The 16478-nt window shown below is 41.1% G+C and overlaps 4 protein-coding genes across 4 annotated transcripts; 1 reads left to right on the plus strand and 3 right to left on the minus strand.

The window, feature by feature from the left end:
* Nucleotides 1-6: 6 nt before the first annotated feature.
* On the minus strand, nt 7-1682 carry LOC104419216 (ribosomal RNA-processing protein 8). Its single transcript, XM_039301623.1, has 3 exons — nt 1425-1682; nt 1163-1224; nt 7-1017 (listed from the first exon to the last, which is right to left on the minus strand). The coding sequence occupies exons 1-3, from the start codon at nt 1545-1547 to the stop codon at nt 942-944; spliced, it is 261 nt and encodes an 86-aa protein (XP_039157557.1). The 5' UTR covers nt 1548-1682; the 3' UTR covers nt 7-941.
* A 933-nt stretch (nt 1683-2615) lies between these two features.
* On the plus strand, nt 2616-4278 carry LOC104419217 (fatty-acid-binding protein 1). The gene is made up of 4 exons (XM_010030803.3): nt 2616-2915; nt 3421-3664; nt 3774-3865; nt 3954-4278. Exons 1-4 carry the CDS (start codon nt 2693-2695, stop codon nt 4085-4087), a joined length of 693 nt encoding a protein of 230 aa, XP_010029105.1. The 5' UTR covers nt 2616-2692; the 3' UTR covers nt 4088-4278.
* A 212-nt stretch (nt 4279-4490) lies between these two features.
* Nucleotides 4491-7741, minus strand: LOC104419218 (putative glucose-6-phosphate 1-epimerase). Its single transcript, XM_018863130.1, has 8 exons — nt 7586-7741; nt 6888-6962; nt 6246-6302; nt 6005-6159; nt 5768-5899; nt 5405-5507; nt 5118-5217; nt 4491-5014 (listed from the first exon to the last, which is right to left on the minus strand). Exons 1-8 carry the CDS (start codon nt 7661-7663, stop codon nt 4797-4799), a joined length of 918 nt encoding a protein of 305 aa, XP_018718675.1. The 5' UTR covers nt 7664-7741; the 3' UTR covers nt 4491-4796.
* Nucleotides 7742-11131: 3390 nt separating this feature from the next.
* On the minus strand, nt 11132-14930 carry LOC104419219 (altered inheritance of mitochondria protein 32). The gene is made up of 5 exons (XM_010030806.3): nt 14482-14930; nt 14224-14309; nt 13398-13703; nt 13205-13288; nt 11132-11852 (listed from the first exon to the last, which is right to left on the minus strand). The coding sequence occupies exons 1-5, from the start codon at nt 14896-14898 to the stop codon at nt 11516-11518; spliced, it is 1230 nt and encodes a 409-aa protein (XP_010029108.3). The 5' UTR covers nt 14899-14930; the 3' UTR covers nt 11132-11515.
* Nucleotides 14931-16478: the final 1548 nt, after the last annotated feature.

Below are 16478 nucleotides of genomic sequence, written 5' to 3' on the forward strand. Positions count from 1 at the left end.
TATAGCATCCATACTGATAAAGTGATGTGCAGACAAATTTCATGCAAGAATAACTTATTTGAGATGGCAATTTTTATTTCAAAGCACAAAAATATGATGGACAGTTATCCTTCCTAGAAGAAACTAATTCCATGCAATTCTCGTTGAGAACAACCAGAAACCCGTTTTTACTCTGTTATATCCAAATGACCAATCTTTATGGCCTCATCTTCTCAGAAGGTTGATATGAAGATCTAGACCCTGATATGTACATTTCACAGAAACAAATCTTAGCAGGATGATCAAGAAACTGCTGATATGAAGTCGAACAACATATTCATCACTGACGATGGCGTTGCTAAGCAGCTTATTTTTCCTTCTTTTATCAGTACTTAGCAAGTTGCTCTTCCAGAAAGTTATTTGAGCAAAATGAACTCATTCCACCATGGTCAACAAAAGCCAAAACAAGTCTCTTGACTAAAGTTTAAATTTGGTGGTAGTACACTTGGTATTTCCCTGATAACTGAATCAATAAGCTATTGCACAGCGGGATTAGTAGCTCACTCCAAATCTTGATTCCCCCAGCAGACCAACAACAGGAACACCTTGATCATATGGTCTTGTGGAACACAGATTTAGAAAGACTGAAATGTGGTCACACATTCAATTTGATATAGTTTTCTGACTCGCAGAAACTGACACATAGTTACTCTGTCACAGACGCCGACTCGCAGATAAGTTTAAAACTTGCTTTCATTCCCAATTGATTTACTTCACTGAGACTGATTTTCCTCCTCACACAAATAAGTGAGATGAAGGTGATAGGTGATGCTCAATAGCCGATTCCTTTCATCACCTAAGCAATGCAAGCTTTTTATCCAAAAAGTCCACATACACAATGCAGCCATTGAAGCGCAAAAGAGCAAAGAAGTGAAGACTTGTTTATTGACTGGATGACCTTTTCATTGAAAAGAAGAGCATCTTACCACATTAAAAAGAGATGGGTCCTCCTTAAAATAATCAAGTGCTTCTTCTCCGCTGAAAAGATAGTACAAGTTCACTAGTTAAGCAAGCGTTTCGGCTCTATCAATCATGTTCATCCGCCCTCAACGCGACTACAATGCACACTAAAACAAAACGTCGAGAATCACAATACAAATCCGAATAGAGAGAAACAACGTACGTGCAGGTGTATAGCTTCTCGTTGATCATCCTAAAATGCCCACCGGATAACCTCGCTTTCATCTGCAGAAACCCATCAGAATCAACCGGTGAGCTAAGCTCACCAAAATCCATCCGCGTTCGTCACCGCAAGCTCTCGACACAGATTCCAGAGACTTCAAGAAAGCACAGTCTCCACTCAAGAAATCAAAGCTACCGCCAACCCACAAACCAATTCTACGAAATCGGAAAGATAGACAAAGACCCACGAAGAAAAAGGGGACCTTTTCGAGGAAGCTGGAACCGGGAGGCTCCGATTTGCTCTTCTTAGCATCGCGGTTTTGCTCGTTGCCTTGAGCTCTGCGACGCTTGGCGCCCTTACGGTTTCTGCTCCGTTGTGTCTCCATCACGAACTCTTCCGACTCGCGGAAGCACCGGGGAGAGGGAGCGTTCTTGAGCCGCTCTTGATGAGGAGGTAGGGCTTTCAGTGGATTCCTGGAAGAAGAACCGAACAAGAAGGGAAACAGGCCCAAACGATTGAATCACTCGTCCAACATAGGCTCTGGTCTTGAGCATGGAAACAGTGAAATTTGTCCAAAAAAATCCTAAATTTATTATGCCGTGACCAATTCAACTCTAAAACTTTGTGATAATTTGTCAATTTAGTCATACGTATTTTAATCGCGTCAGTTTATATAAAGATTTGTCAAACAAATCCTAAATTTTTTAATAAATTATCAATTTAGATTAATTTTGATCGGACATCACTGAGTAGATAAGTGATAAGCAAAAACATTGGACAAAATTAATTTATCAAGTGACGTGGTAAGCTTTTATTGAGTATCAATTTTGACTCAAACTTATCTAGACGCGCACAAAGCAATAAGTCACCATTATTTTGTAGCCTTATTGAACAGCAACTTAGTTGCTATCCATACCTAGGATTACTCTAGACAATCCTTTCATAAATAACCAAGAGGACAAAGGAAAACAACGCCGATTTCATGTGCACAAAAACTCTCGACTCCAAGATGGAGAAAGAAAATCACTTTTGTAATTTTCGGTTTGGGAAAGCAAGATGCATATGGTATAGCCCACATCGGTTTCAAATTAAGAAGTGAAAGACCCGATTCGATCCGACGCTCGAAAGTCGACGAGAACTAAACCCCGAGCTCAAACATTCAACGAGTCAAGGGCCGGTAACTTGTGGTACATCCAGTGTCTCCCAACTACAAGCAACGGCCATCAAATTCCAACCGCCTTCTTTAAATACACGTCGAGTCAAATCATCATGATGGGAACGGGCGAATCATAGTAATTGGCACACCTCGAAATCGGGGATCCCACCCACCGCAATTCAATAGCAAGCTAAAGCAGCTCATTTGTACTGACTTCACCGTCACCTACTTTTGCCGACACCGAGGTCAGTTTTGATGGCAATACGAGGTGGAGTCCATGTAGCACAATCTCATGTTAAATACGCAACGCCACCCCCTGCTGCATTCCCATCACATTGCAAGCACACCCATTTTCCTACTTTGGGCCAGAGCAAATGGCATCCACGGCGGGGTCTAAGGTCGAGTCGAAGAATGATGTAGCGAGCGGGGACGGAGTGGAGGTTCCCGGGGCGAAGAGAGAGGAGAAGGTGGGAGTTGAAGTGGAGCCAAGGACTGGGGTCTCCTTCCCAGTTAGACTGGAGGATGGGAAGCAATTGAACTCCGTAGGTTTGAGGAAGAAGTCCATGCTCGGGGTGGGACTGAAGATCTATGGCTTTGGTGAGTACATACTATCAAACATGCCTGAATATGCACAACAGCATCTTCATGTCGCCCTCGCGCGATTTTTCCACAATTCAGGTAGGTGTCGATCTTCTTCACTTTCAGAGCAGCAAAAAATCGGTGACAGTCGCTAGATGGATTAGATCTAGTCCGCTGCTGAACTTGTGACTGACCAGCTGCTGAATGAACCGCCCTCATCCCGGGCAAGATGATCAAGTGATGTCTTGCTTGTCTAGCAGTAAGAGCATAAAAGATAAACCCTCTGCTGATCATCTGACTCAAGAAGAACAAAAAGACATAATTATTTAATTGTAGTAGACTAATACACCGAAGACGTGTAAGAAACCACAGCCTCGGTACTCATCCAAAGTGAATGGGATTCTGGATTCTTGAAACTCTTGTAGACGTTTCGACTCTGAGGCTCAGTCATGATGTTACATAATGGATGGCATTACCTTTTTACTCGAAGCAAATACACGCGTTGACTTTCCCCATTTTGCAGGTATATATGCAGATAATGAGAAGCTGAGAGATTTGCTGAAGTCCGAGTTCAGGGAGGCCCCGGCAACGCCAACAAAGGAAATGTACCAGAAGGTAATAGACAGTGATGTGGGAATGACGGTGAGAATGGTGATAGTATTTTCTGGCCTCACCATGAGCATGATAAGAAAAAACGTCGGCGAAAGCCTTGGAGGAGCCATTAAGAAGCTCACCGGTGGGAATAAGCATGAGGATCTCACAAACAAGTAATTATGCGACAGCCCTTTATTCATTAGACATATATACAACCACGACAAGCGTGAACTTTCAGATAACTTGTCCCCTATCGTGACATCTCTAGAGCGTTTATGGCAGGGTCCTGGATGAATCATCTGATGATATCAAGCTAACATCTGGTTCTGTAATGGAGATTTCTCGCCTTCCAGGATATACTTACCAAATTAAAGGTAAGATCTAAGAACACAGTGAACAGAAAAAGATGTGTATGTTCCTAATCCTGAATTAGTACCTGAAGAAAGAATTTATGGGGTGCAGTGACGGATAAGGTGGTGAGCAAGATACAGAGCGAACTTCTATGCAGGGCCCACATCTATACGTATCTCGGAGACAACACATTCGACATGGAAGCCAGAGAAAAGTTTGGGATGTCCATGCTCAAGCTTTTCTAGAGGCGTGACGGAAGAACGCAAATGGAAATAAGGGCAGTACACCAGTTTTCCTCCTCTACCCAATGAAGCAGTAAGATTATGTTAACGAACTTATTACTCCAATTTCTGAAATGTATCCAAATATTGCTACAGCAGCAAATATCATCACATGGCTCTACAATAATATTGGTTTTCACACATGTTCCAAGCAATCTCTCTGAGTTGACATTTGTACTGGTAATTCATTACCATAAAGCTGACAACTTCGTTAACATCTGAGGCATGTGTAAAGAAGAGAAAAACAAAGAAAGCATGTGTGCACTTGCATGACTGTTTGCATGCATGCGCAGCAGTGCACGCGTGCGCCCACAGAAAGAGAGAGAGAGAGAGAGAGAGAGAGGAAACGTTGGGGAGGATGCCTCAATTAATCAAAGGGCAATGAGTTGATTGTTCAATCCTCCTCCCCCTCTAGATGCAAAACATTACTCCGACAAATATCACAATGCACAGCAGCATACGGTATGAAATCACTAAACAAGAGGCAATCTCACATGACAGACGGATTGACATAGAACACCTTTATGTTTCTAAACCCTCTGATAGCTTGACCGACCTAGGAAAATGCAGTCGACTATCACTTAGGGCTGTTTTGGTTTCTCAACAAAGAAAAGAAATGGGCACATTTACAGGGCGTGCAGCTTATATAAATTATCTAAAAACATGCCGAGATTCAGTGAAAGCCACGAAGAACATTTCGAGGGTCTAATTGCCCACTGTAATAACTTGATGAAACAGTAGAAAGTTCTTGACGGCCTCTCCACTCTTCAAAGGGTTTCAAAACTATCGGTGTTTCAATAGCAGCAGAATCCACACTCAGCATAGTTTTGTACTCCTCATCACCCATGTCAGAAAGTGCCTTTGCCTTTTTGTCCCAAGGATTCGATACCACTGTAAGCATATGACCATTTACCCAGACAATTAAGGGGAAGAATGAATTGTCACACATAGCGAGGGAACCACAAAAGGAAACAGACTTTTGGACATCATTTACCTGCATCTGGCATGCCATCCTTCCGGAGCACCAAGGTTCTCTTCTTCTCGTGGTCTATGATAGCAATCTTTGTTGGGGTGCTCAAATAAACTCTGTCAATCTAAGAATACATAAACCAGTAAATCTTCCAAACATATACAAAAGTTTTAGATAATTAACACAAATGTTGAATGAGAAAGATCAATGATGTACAAGTAATAAAACACATGTAACATGGGAAGCTAAACTCAAGAATGAACTTAAATCCTGTAGGCATCCTAATCAGATTAGCATGAAAAGAGCATAACCTCGCCGTCGAATGTGATTGCATCAGCCTGCTCTGTGAACCTTTCTCTTCGCATCAAATTATCAAAGTAATCAAGCGTCTCTAAGCCTTCGACGCGCACTTCACTGCAAATTAAATCTCTGTGTGTTCAGCTACTAACAAACATGAACCAACTACAGGCTTTAAGATTTTGATGTTATGATATGAAATATAATTATAGCGCTAGAAGCTTGATCGGAAAAAAAGGAGAAGAAAAGAAAGACAATAGCTCTAGACATTAGGATCTTGACATCAAAGGATTGAGAAAAGTACAATGTGATTTACAGGAAATGGCACTAAAAGTAACAGGCAAAGGTAGAGCTTTTGCATGAGAAGGCAAGCAAACCTGATGTCCGAGACAGAGAGGTTGTTTGTGAGCGCAAACGTAAACGAGAAGGCCTTGCTGTCAGTATTTCTTACACGGGGGATCAAAGTGAGCTTTCCAGCACCCAGAGAAACGCGAAGTCGGAGCTCAAAGCTGTTGGTGGACACCAGATAATAATCCAAAAGCTTAGAACCACAGACCTCTAGGAAGGCTTCACAGTGACACATCTGGCAGAAATATCAAGGTTCGCAAGCATACCTACGCGGCCATGTTTTGAGGTCCTCTTCTGTAGACTTAAGTATCAGATCCACTGACTGGCTGTCAGCTGGAGGTAGAGGTGAAGGATCGCTATCGACAGACCACACTCTATTCCTTGCAAATCCATGTTGCTCCAGAGAACCAAGATTTCCAAACTGAACAAGGAAGCAACAGTCAGTATAACAATTCCCAAACGTTAATCATTTGTTCGCTGGGAATGCTTATTTTCCCAATTGCTCACCTGAGGAAAGCAAACAGGTATACCTCCCCTAATTGCTTTAGGTGGCTTAAAGATGGCCTACAAAAGATTAAAGAAGTCATTAAGAGAACTGATGTTTCAAGAGAGATCAATTAACTAAATGCAGTGCAAATTTGACATGAAAAGCCCCCAATTCATGCATACAAACACCAGGTACATATTTCTTCTCAAGAAACATTGAGGGACAGATATGTGCAGAAAAAAACAGAAAACCGAAGTATTAAGTTCACGAAGACATCTGGAAGACTTATAAAAGATGGTGCTGAAAATACTAATGATCAGTGAGAAAAGAAAACTCTGGACATGCAATTCCCTCTATACATATTCTCCCTTTGATGGCCGACACTATGGTTTTATCAAGCATTCATGACCTCAATAGTTATCACTTTGATATAAATATGACAAATCCATAAAAAAGCTATTCAATAACTTTAGAAGCTTGGCTATCTCTCTCCTCTACAATGAAGAAGATTCCCTTTCTGTTAGATAGAAGCTGGCCGTCAATTCAACATTCCTCATGCTTCCACAACAAAAGCATATGTTCATAAATTCATGCATTTACTGATATGCACGTATACAACTCTAGTATGGAATCCAGATGCAAATATGTGGCACTAGGTTTACCTTACTGCTCATAAAGAGGAGCTCCTCTCTTCGTTCATTCTTCCAAGAAACAACCTGCCCCCCGTAGAGAAGCACCTGAAATCATTAATTTCAATCAGCAGGTGACAGGCCACAACTAACAACAGCTTTCTGAAGACTCTATGGGGAAAAGTCGTAGTTTGCAATATTAGCAAAGCTCATTCTTCTAGTCAAAAGGTCCCAGTCTTCCTGAAGTGGAGACAACTGATCCAACATGAGAAACTCATTTATCTGAGAGCCAGATGCTTCGGTCAAAGTTCAAACATGACATAACCATCTTCAGATCCATCACTAAAAACTTAGACGACCTTCCAGATCCGACAGATTGCTTCCATAGACAACACATACACGACTCATACAGATGTTCTTGGGAACATCATACGGAACTAATCATGTATTTGCATACCGTTTCACACATCTACTTTGGCATTAATTACAGCGAACCAAGCAAAACTCAAATCATAAAAAACAAGTTATTTATTCATACAGCAATTCCGCCCCCTATCTTTCCTAAGATTTAAGACCTCAAACAACGAAAATAAATGGGGATATAATACAAAACTTTCCCCAGAACGATGTCTACATATCATTTTAACCCCTCCAATCAATCTCATTAAAAAAAAAAAATTCCAAAAAGAGAGAACGAAAAAAGAAGAGTATCCAGGAACTAACGGACTAACCTCAGCAGATGAACCAGATGGCCCAGTCAAGTGAACACGGGGCCATCCATCAGAAGCGTGAACCATATTCAAGGGCATCGTCGAGGGTCGCCTTTGCCTCAGCCCCGCTTTGATCTTGCTCACGAATGGGTTCGCTTTCCCTTTGTTCCACTCCAGCTGTACATCAAAACTCAACAGAAGCTAACCAAACGAACACCCAACTTCTCATTCACCAAAACCCACCAACAAAAACGCGAAAAAACAAAGAACCCAAATCTCAAAAACTTTCCTTTTCGCAAGTTGAAGACAGTTCAAGCCACGAAACGAAACGAAACGAAATGAAAAGGGAAACTAAAAAGGAGAAAAAGAGAGACCCAGACACGAACAGAACAGACGGTGGTTTTGATTAATACGAGATGGAGATGAAACAGAGATGAGTAAGCTCACATTTGTTTGCCAAATGTTTATATTATATAGTTTGTTGTTATCGGCTTCGAATTTCGGAGACCCAACTACCCACCAACTCCGAGCACGTCAGAGGCTGCTGATATTGCCATACTCGATCGATCGATCTTTTTATATATTAACAATATGTATGCAAACAGGAACGCACCATACACGTCTCGGCAAGCGAGAGGAAGGAAGGGGAGAGAGAGAGAGAGAGAGGGATAGTGGGTAATATTTTAAAACCAGAAAAAAAGATGAAACAAAAAGGCAACTACGCTTTTGCCATCGGATGCTCTGGTTCGTTCCGCTGCGTCTCTATCAGGCCCTGAGAGGAGGAGCATGCAAGTGCGCACCTTTCCTTTTCCCCTGGTAGGCAGAGGACTTCCCTTCGGCGACTAATCAAAAGTACTGTACTGACTTACGGCAATTAGCACAATTTCACGGTGGGGCTAACCATGGTTAATGGCCCCTGTTCTCTTCGTATCGGCTAAAAACAGAGGCTTAACGTCGCCAAGTACAATGACCGGAAAAAGCAAACATCCTTCCGATAGGCGTTCCTTCAATCGCCATCCTTAGCTGGCTTATCCGCGCACTGATTGATTGGGTTCTCTGTACATCTGATTGACTCTATAAATCCTCTTTTTAGCAGATCCTTTCATCGTGCAAAAAGTGAATGTCAGGTTTCTCCATGTCCAAGCTCTTCTCATTGCACCATCTGTTCCAATCTCAAACCGCTTCGCTCCCCCTGTCGATGATGGCATTGGCCAGTAAATATGATCTTACATTAGGCATATCTGATGCAACGCCAGCATGACTCTATACTGACAATGAACCGTATGCATTACCTTCTCCTCAGTGCATCGATTATTCCACGCGTTTTGTAAGAAATTTACTTAATAAGATGACCAACTCGAAAGTTATTTATACATTGATTTGTATGTACCCAACTGAAACCAACTAAAGAGACGTAATTGCCTGAACGAGTAGGTAAGTACAGTACCTATGGTAAGTATACTACCCTTCATATCACCTCTCCTCCAATTTGTCAAAAGATTTTTCTTTCCCTATTACTATTAATTTAAAAAAATAAAAGTAAAAAAATCATTAAAATTCAATCAAAAGTTTAGGTTTTTAAAACGGTGGACAACAATTTAAGTTCAAATAATGTAGTCAAGTAACGTCGACAAAGGAAATCATGGTACATCATATCTAGTTGTTCCGTAAGAAATGAAATTGACGAATTAGTCCAAGTGTTCTACTTAAGCTTGACTCAATTGAGAGGGCATCAGAATTGGAGAAGCATATTGAGAAACTCAAAGCATATGCTTTGTTTTGTGCTTAAGTGAAAAAAAGAAAAAAAAAAAGAGTAAAAATTAGACGGTAGAATGAATTTGCTTTAATTGGACGCAGGACCGGTATGGCCACGAAACTCCAATAAGAAATGGCTGGAGGAACTTTCGGCCAACTTTCTAATTTTGGGTTTTTTAAAAATCTTTAACAAAGAATTTCTTTTTTCTTGGGGGGAATATAGAATATAGAAAAAGGAGAGGGTAGAATATGGCATACCTTTCGTGCAAAACGAACGGTAACGGAGAGGACAACGACCTTTTTTTTTTCTTTTCTTGCAGAGAAGCTCATCTTCTTCTTATCTTCTTCTCAATCTCGTCCTCATTTAATGATGTTTCACAAGATTCCAGGCTTTTTTGGTCGGGCTGAATTCTTCTCTGGTCCTTGCACAGAAAAAGGGAAAATGGGGGAATTTTAGAAGGGAAAAAAAAGTTAACACTCTGCACGGAGTCTAAACGCAACGCTAAACTAAGCTAAATGTCATCATCAAATCGATCTCAAAGGATCCACCACAATATCAACATAGGCCGTCGATTGTTCAGGGTCCACTCTGCCCACTAATTGCTCTGGAAACGTGTGAACTCCGAAATTCGTCCGAAAGAAGCAAATTTGTTAAGACATGTTATAATTTTGTCGTAAAATGATATATTATATATATTTCGAAAAAAAGTTGGAAGGCTCCGGATTGTCAATGTCGACGGAAGAACCCTTTTGTCAATTATGGGAGTGCATCGTGGCGATTAATAACGAGTGACAAGTGCTTATTGGCTCTTTCCCTAATTTCTTTATTCATTTCTATATTAATTTGGACGAAATATATCAGTGTCGACATGGCCGCCGAACTTAGGTGTCCCGGAGTCGAACCTTCCCCAGTCAATCCCTGATGTCATCCTCTCTTTCTTCGCTTTCTGGTTATTTCCTTCCAAAAAAAATCTGTAGTATTAGTGGCACTGGATCTACAAAAATATCTCATTTTTGGTCGTTTCTAGTAGACACCATGGTGATGAATGTTCAACCAGATCCAAAAAACCTGAATGAATTTCAGAGTTGGTTTTCTTATTTAAGCCCAAGTCTTTCCTCATTTCTACTTGAATATAATTTCCCCTGAGGATCAAAGAGGGATTACCATCGAATTTGCATGCGGCATCGCGCGATAGTAGCAAGTATCGCATCTGATTCTCGCCATCAATTGAAGACAAAGGACTTGGAGACTTACGTTTGTTCTTTAATGGCGCACTTCTTCATTCGACTCGAGTCAATATTAATCACAAGGCTACTCTTTCGAGTCCTATAATCTTCGTCTTACCGAATGGGCACTTATGGGCACTTATAGGTCATATTTTAGTGATGGTTTTACGTTATGTATTTGTCTTTTGTAAAAGACTTCGTTGTTCTATTATTTTGTACAAAGATGAAGTTTCAGCATCATCTCTCCTATCTTTAGTAATTTAACAGAAATCCCAGCTCAACGTCCACACAGAAATGTCTCGCAATCGCAGAAACACAACCCGCAACTCAATCGCTCGCTTGATTCATTTCCTGTTTTGAATTCTGATTAGGCAAGTCTCCACCCAACATCATTCGTTTATCATTTCAATCCGCACTAAGGAATCCCCATAAACGACAAAATAGATGCCGATCATACGCATGTGGCGCGAGGTAAAAGAACCAAGCAAAAGGTTCCCATCTGTAAAGAGACAGACACTTTGTTTGATCGGATCATGTGCAGAGATACCAGCTTTTGTCGTCACAGAGAAGCAGTACAGGCGAATCTTAGCCATAACAAAGAATTCAGGAGGGAAGAATCTAGCCGTAGTACAAGCTGCAGAGCACATGTTCACTCCACACATCACTAAAAACCAGCAATATTCCATAAGGGGGTACATCACTAAGCAGCTCGATTCAAAGTCGGAGAAACACCAAACGCGATATAAAACAACAACAGTATTAGCCTGTGCTTTCGTATCAGGAACCGAAAACATGCATCTTCTGCTTGATTCTGCGCTAACAAGCAGAAAGGACTTTGGGGGCGTACACATATATTTCCTCCCAAACCACATGGTTCCAAGGACTTATTTGATCATGCTATTAAAATGAGAGAAAGCAGGGGAACCAATCCATCGATGATTACTAACGAATTACTTGAATATATTATACTTAGCAAGACCTCCTATAGAAGCTGTAGGCCACTGCAACAGTCGCCACAGCTCCTACGATAGCTGCAGCGGTGAGAACTTCACTTTGTTCCCACTTTCCCACCAAGAAGGAAAACTTCTTCTCCTGCTTCTCTTCCTCACTTGTGCTACTCTGATCCAAGTTTCCATCTCTGCAACAAGAAAAGCCATTGACTCCCTGGCAACATCCAGATGCAGGTTCCTTTTTCTCCTCCACAATGCTCTCTTCATGCTTTCTGCTTTCCTTGTGATCTGTTCCATTTGGAAGTTTCTGTTCGTCAGCCTTTTGACCTTCACCAGCAGATGCTCCCATTTGGCCCCTGCATCCACTCACCATTAATATCTTGCATAGTTATGTACAACAGCACAAAAAATACCCTTTTCTTTTCGGTGACAAATGTGAGTGGAAAATAGAGCACAACGAGTGATTAAGAAAAGACTATACTAGTAAGGAACAACAAAGATTTCATAAATCAGCTCATTCCTCAGCTTGCAATAACTGGTGATGTGAAACTAACAAAGTGGCCCATATTTGACACAATAAGAGACATTGAGGCAAGGAAGTGGACTAGAGTCTACAGCCTACCACCACAACCCATACAAAGTGGCCCATGTTTGACACAGCAAGAGACATAGATGCAAGGGAGTGAACTATAGCCTACAACTTGCCAGTTACAACTTACTCCTGAGCTTGCACTATCCAGTGATAAACAAAGTGGCCCATGTTTGACACAGCAAGAGACACAGAAGCAAGGAAGTAAACTGCCTACAGTTTGCACTTACAACCCATACAATACCATATTCACTGTAATGCTCAAACTCTTATGGTAACAGACAGCAACACCACCTTGGGATGTAATATCACCAGTAGATTTTTCAAAACTATTTGGAAAAGCAATCCCTCCAGCTCAAAATGTTGCAAGACTGACCAGAAGAAGAGTATTAAGAAGCATTTCAAGCAAAAGAAGGCTGCACTACAATAAGCAGGGAATGATCAAGAGATAAAACTGAAATTTTACTCCACACAAGTGATGCTCCTTTCAGCAAAAATATTAAAAACTGCATAAACAAAGTGAACAACACAACCAGATGCTTTCTGCTTGCAGCTGCTTTGACATGCTTAGGTGCCTTAACTGATAGGTCAGATGAGAAACTTCCTAACACATCTATGAACATGACAAGGCTAATTTCCACTTTCCGTGATAGTGGGCAGATTCTACATACCAATCAGATCCCATTGGCAAGTGAAGAAAAGCGTTCATTTTTTTGTAAGTGAATGGAGGCAAGCATTATTATCAGGTAAATTACTGTAAGTTTCAGCAATGACTCAAGACACGTAATTATTAGACTCTCAATCATAATTAAAAAAAAAAAATTGGTTTACAAGCAATAATCAGCTGAACCTGACCATATGACAGCATCAAACACCAGCAGTAGCAACTATCATTTGCAAGGAGGACCATCAACAAAGATAAGACCAATACGAGACAGTTTCAAGCAAAAATAGCTGCTTAAAGTGATCAATTGGCTAAAGACAACCAATGGGTCCTTATAGTTAACATCACTAGCTACAGCATTTGATAATTCCTACTAATATTTTTCAGTATTGGTGAGCATAAAGAACAAAATTAACTCATTACACATTCTATGCACAGAGAAAAAAAGGGCAAACCTCCAAAGCCTCTCTATCACTTTTCCTTGCCCAATATGCTGCTCGAGAATTTCAGGCACATCATCGGGGGTTACATAGCCATACCTGCAATCAGATCATAAAGTCAACTCAGATAATGCTATTTGAGTGAATATCTCGTAGTTTCTAAAGCTCGAGAAAGAAAGAAAGAAAGAAAGTTTAAACCAGGACTGACCAATGACCCGTGATTGTTCCCTCAGAATCTGGAGAGAAGACTATCAAATTCCCAGCATATTTGTGGCCACCAATGTGAGAGCATGGGCTAACAAACACCTGGTCCTTCAGTTGACGCGACTCAATCTCCTCATTTAGTTTTTCCATGAGAGGAGGTCCACAAACACCGCATCTCCGGTCTCGACTGCCATGAGCACAGACAAATATATGGGAACCGGTCAGTGTCTCCGGCACACCAGAAGCCCAAGGTTTTCCATTCACAAGCACATCCTCGACAAAGCTATCCACGCCTGATTCAGTCAGACCCCTGTCATGAAAGCAAAAATATCTTCAGATTGATCAAGAAAAGGCCCTTTTGAGGGAAACCCAGAAAAATATAGAAAACAATGGCATGATGAGTCAATCTGTTTCGCAGTCTTTCAAATTGGTGTTAAGGGTTTTTTTCCCTTTTAGGGTACGCCAGTGGGGAGGGTAGTGAGGATGGAGAACCACGATATAAATTTGCCTATTAATATCAGTAACTACTCCGCAAGTGCAAAAGGAAAGAAGCAATAATTCAGAAAAAATCAACTACTGTGTCCATAGACAGGATAAATTCTCAAAGCCCAACAACCAAAAGGAAATTCCACAGCATCATCTTCCCGCATCTCGGCACGACGTTAAACCCAAAACGAGAAACTTTCAATACGGCGCTGTGCTTGTCATCGCGTAAAATTTCCATAAGGAAAGCCAAATCAGATACCAAAGCAACAGTTGACCATCTCACAGATGGAGACTGGCAGGTGTAAAACTCCTCCTTCAAGAAACAGACAGAGGCAAGAACTCACTTGTATTTGATCATTTCAGGGAAAATCAACACATCCCCGTCCGAACAGTCGATCCCACTGCATCCTCCACACATAGTCAGCCTCGTCTACAGAAGTAACCCACAGAGTCAAAATGCAAGAAAACCCAAATCAACGACGAACATTCCTCGTCAGATCCAGAATCCAAAAACCCAGCTCCCAAAACCCCGATTTCCACCCAACAAAGACACCAAGCACGCGCGCGGAAAGCACAAGACCTCGGCCCAAATCCGAACTGACCTTGACGGGGATGTCGCTCTTGCGGGCCTTGAGAGCAGACCCGAGCAGCTTGGGGAGCATCTCCGTGTCGGCGTCCTCGACCTTCGGGGTCCACGACTCGGGGCCCTTGAAGCAGAGGAACACGTGGCGGTCGTAGGGTGGGTCGACGGTGTTGGCGAGCGTGCCCTTGTACATCTCCGGCCGCTGGAAGCCGAACTTCCCTCGTCGTCGGCGGAGATCGTCGCGGGGTTGTCGGCGGCGGCGGCCATGGATCGGGCTGCGGACGGAGACGGCGGCGTCCGGAGGAGGAGGAAGAGGCGGCGGCGGGCGGCGGGGGGCGGCGGCGGGGAGGAGGAGGGAGGTGCGATGGAGATGGAGATGACGATGACCTTCGGCTGCGAAGATGAGAGAGCGACTGGGTAGAGAATGCAAATGCATTTTTGAATTTTCCTTTCCCTTTTTTAAATATCTTGATAATCGGAAGCGGAAAAATAAAATAAAAAATCGGGGGAATAATTATTGAGATGGGCCGGGTCAATGCTTTCTTTTATGGCCGGGTCTCGGACGGAAGGTCCGTATTTTGCGGGTCGTTCGGCCGGCACGTGCCAACTACTTTCCTCCTATTTCTTGATTTGCCCCCGGTAGTCTTAAGAAAGATCACGTGCATTTCTTTCTCCAAATTAAAGTTCATTTTCAAAATGTCTCAAAAGGGCTTTTTTTTTTTTTTTTTTTTTCACAGAGAAGACCGCGCCGGGAAATCCTAGAATATTTTGTCCGATGCACAATCAAATTTTAATTTTTTTTTCAATTTAATGGGACTAGATCCTTCCTCATAATTGCTTGAGCAAAGATACTAATGCGGTATGTCGGAATCTATCATGGTGTCTTTAGATACTTTTAGGTATACGTGGAGATAATCTAGACCGCAACAATTGAGATTTTTCAAAGAAAAGTTTGGAGAAAATCTAAAAAAACCGAGTTCGAGAAAAAGAGAGAGAGCAACAATGCCTCAAAAGTACTAAAAAACACCACGTTAAATTCCGACATGCCATGTCAACTTAGGACCTAATTGTACATTGTCAAATATTTAGGACTTTGTTGTGATTGGGTCGAACATTTTTCACTTTAGTATAATTTTCCCTATTTTTCTATTTGGTTGGTCTAGGGGAATGTGAATTCAATTTTACCTTCTTCTTTTTTTTTCGTGAGCCGATATGATTTCAAAAAGCATGCGCTTTAACTTTTCCATGACTTGAAAAATTCAAAACCTTTGTGATATGCAGATATAGACTCATAGATTTACACCTAATTTTTTCCATAACTTTCGAGAATTTGAATAATAAACCAAATCATTTGGCGAGAAATATGAAAAACGTACCTTTTGATTTTGCTTAAATTCGAAAAATCACTCTCTAAAAGCACTTATTAGTACAAACAAAAAAACATTTTTGGGAAATTTCTTTCGACTTTGATTTGATTTATATTAAAAGAAAAGAAAAGGTGGGAGTCTTGCTTCAAGGGAGAAAGAGGAGAAAGTAGTTCAAAAGGTAGTTGGCAATAGGCACGGGTGCGATCATATTTCACCTATCAAAAGTTTGCATTGTAGAAACACCAGTTAAGGATTAAATGGGATGTGTATCGAAATGCTTTGAAAATGGGAGAAATTACCAAAAAAATTATAAACCCATTACGCTCGTACAAATTCAATCATAAATCTTTCAATTATATCAATTCAATCATAAACTTTTTGATAATTTGCCAATTGAATTTTAAACTTTTCAATTGTGTTAGTTTAGTTAGAAACTTTATGACGAGTTGTCAATTTTATCATAAATATTTTAATAATTTATCAATTTAGTCATTCAAACTAATTTTGGTTAAAAAGTACTAATATGGCGGTCTAGTCAATATTGACTATTCTATGTGGCACGATCAACATTAGTGTGCATAACTTTTTGCATTTTTTTATTTTTTATTTTCCTTTTCTTTTGCCAACTCTTGGCTAGCAAGGTTGCTAG

Source organism: Eucalyptus grandis, chromosome 9 (assembly GCF_016545825.1).
Source record: "Eucalyptus grandis isolate ANBG69807.140 chromosome 9, ASM1654582v1, whole genome shotgun sequence".
In the NCBI taxonomy this organism is placed as follows: Eukaryota; Viridiplantae; Streptophyta; class Magnoliopsida; order Myrtales; family Myrtaceae; genus Eucalyptus; species Eucalyptus grandis.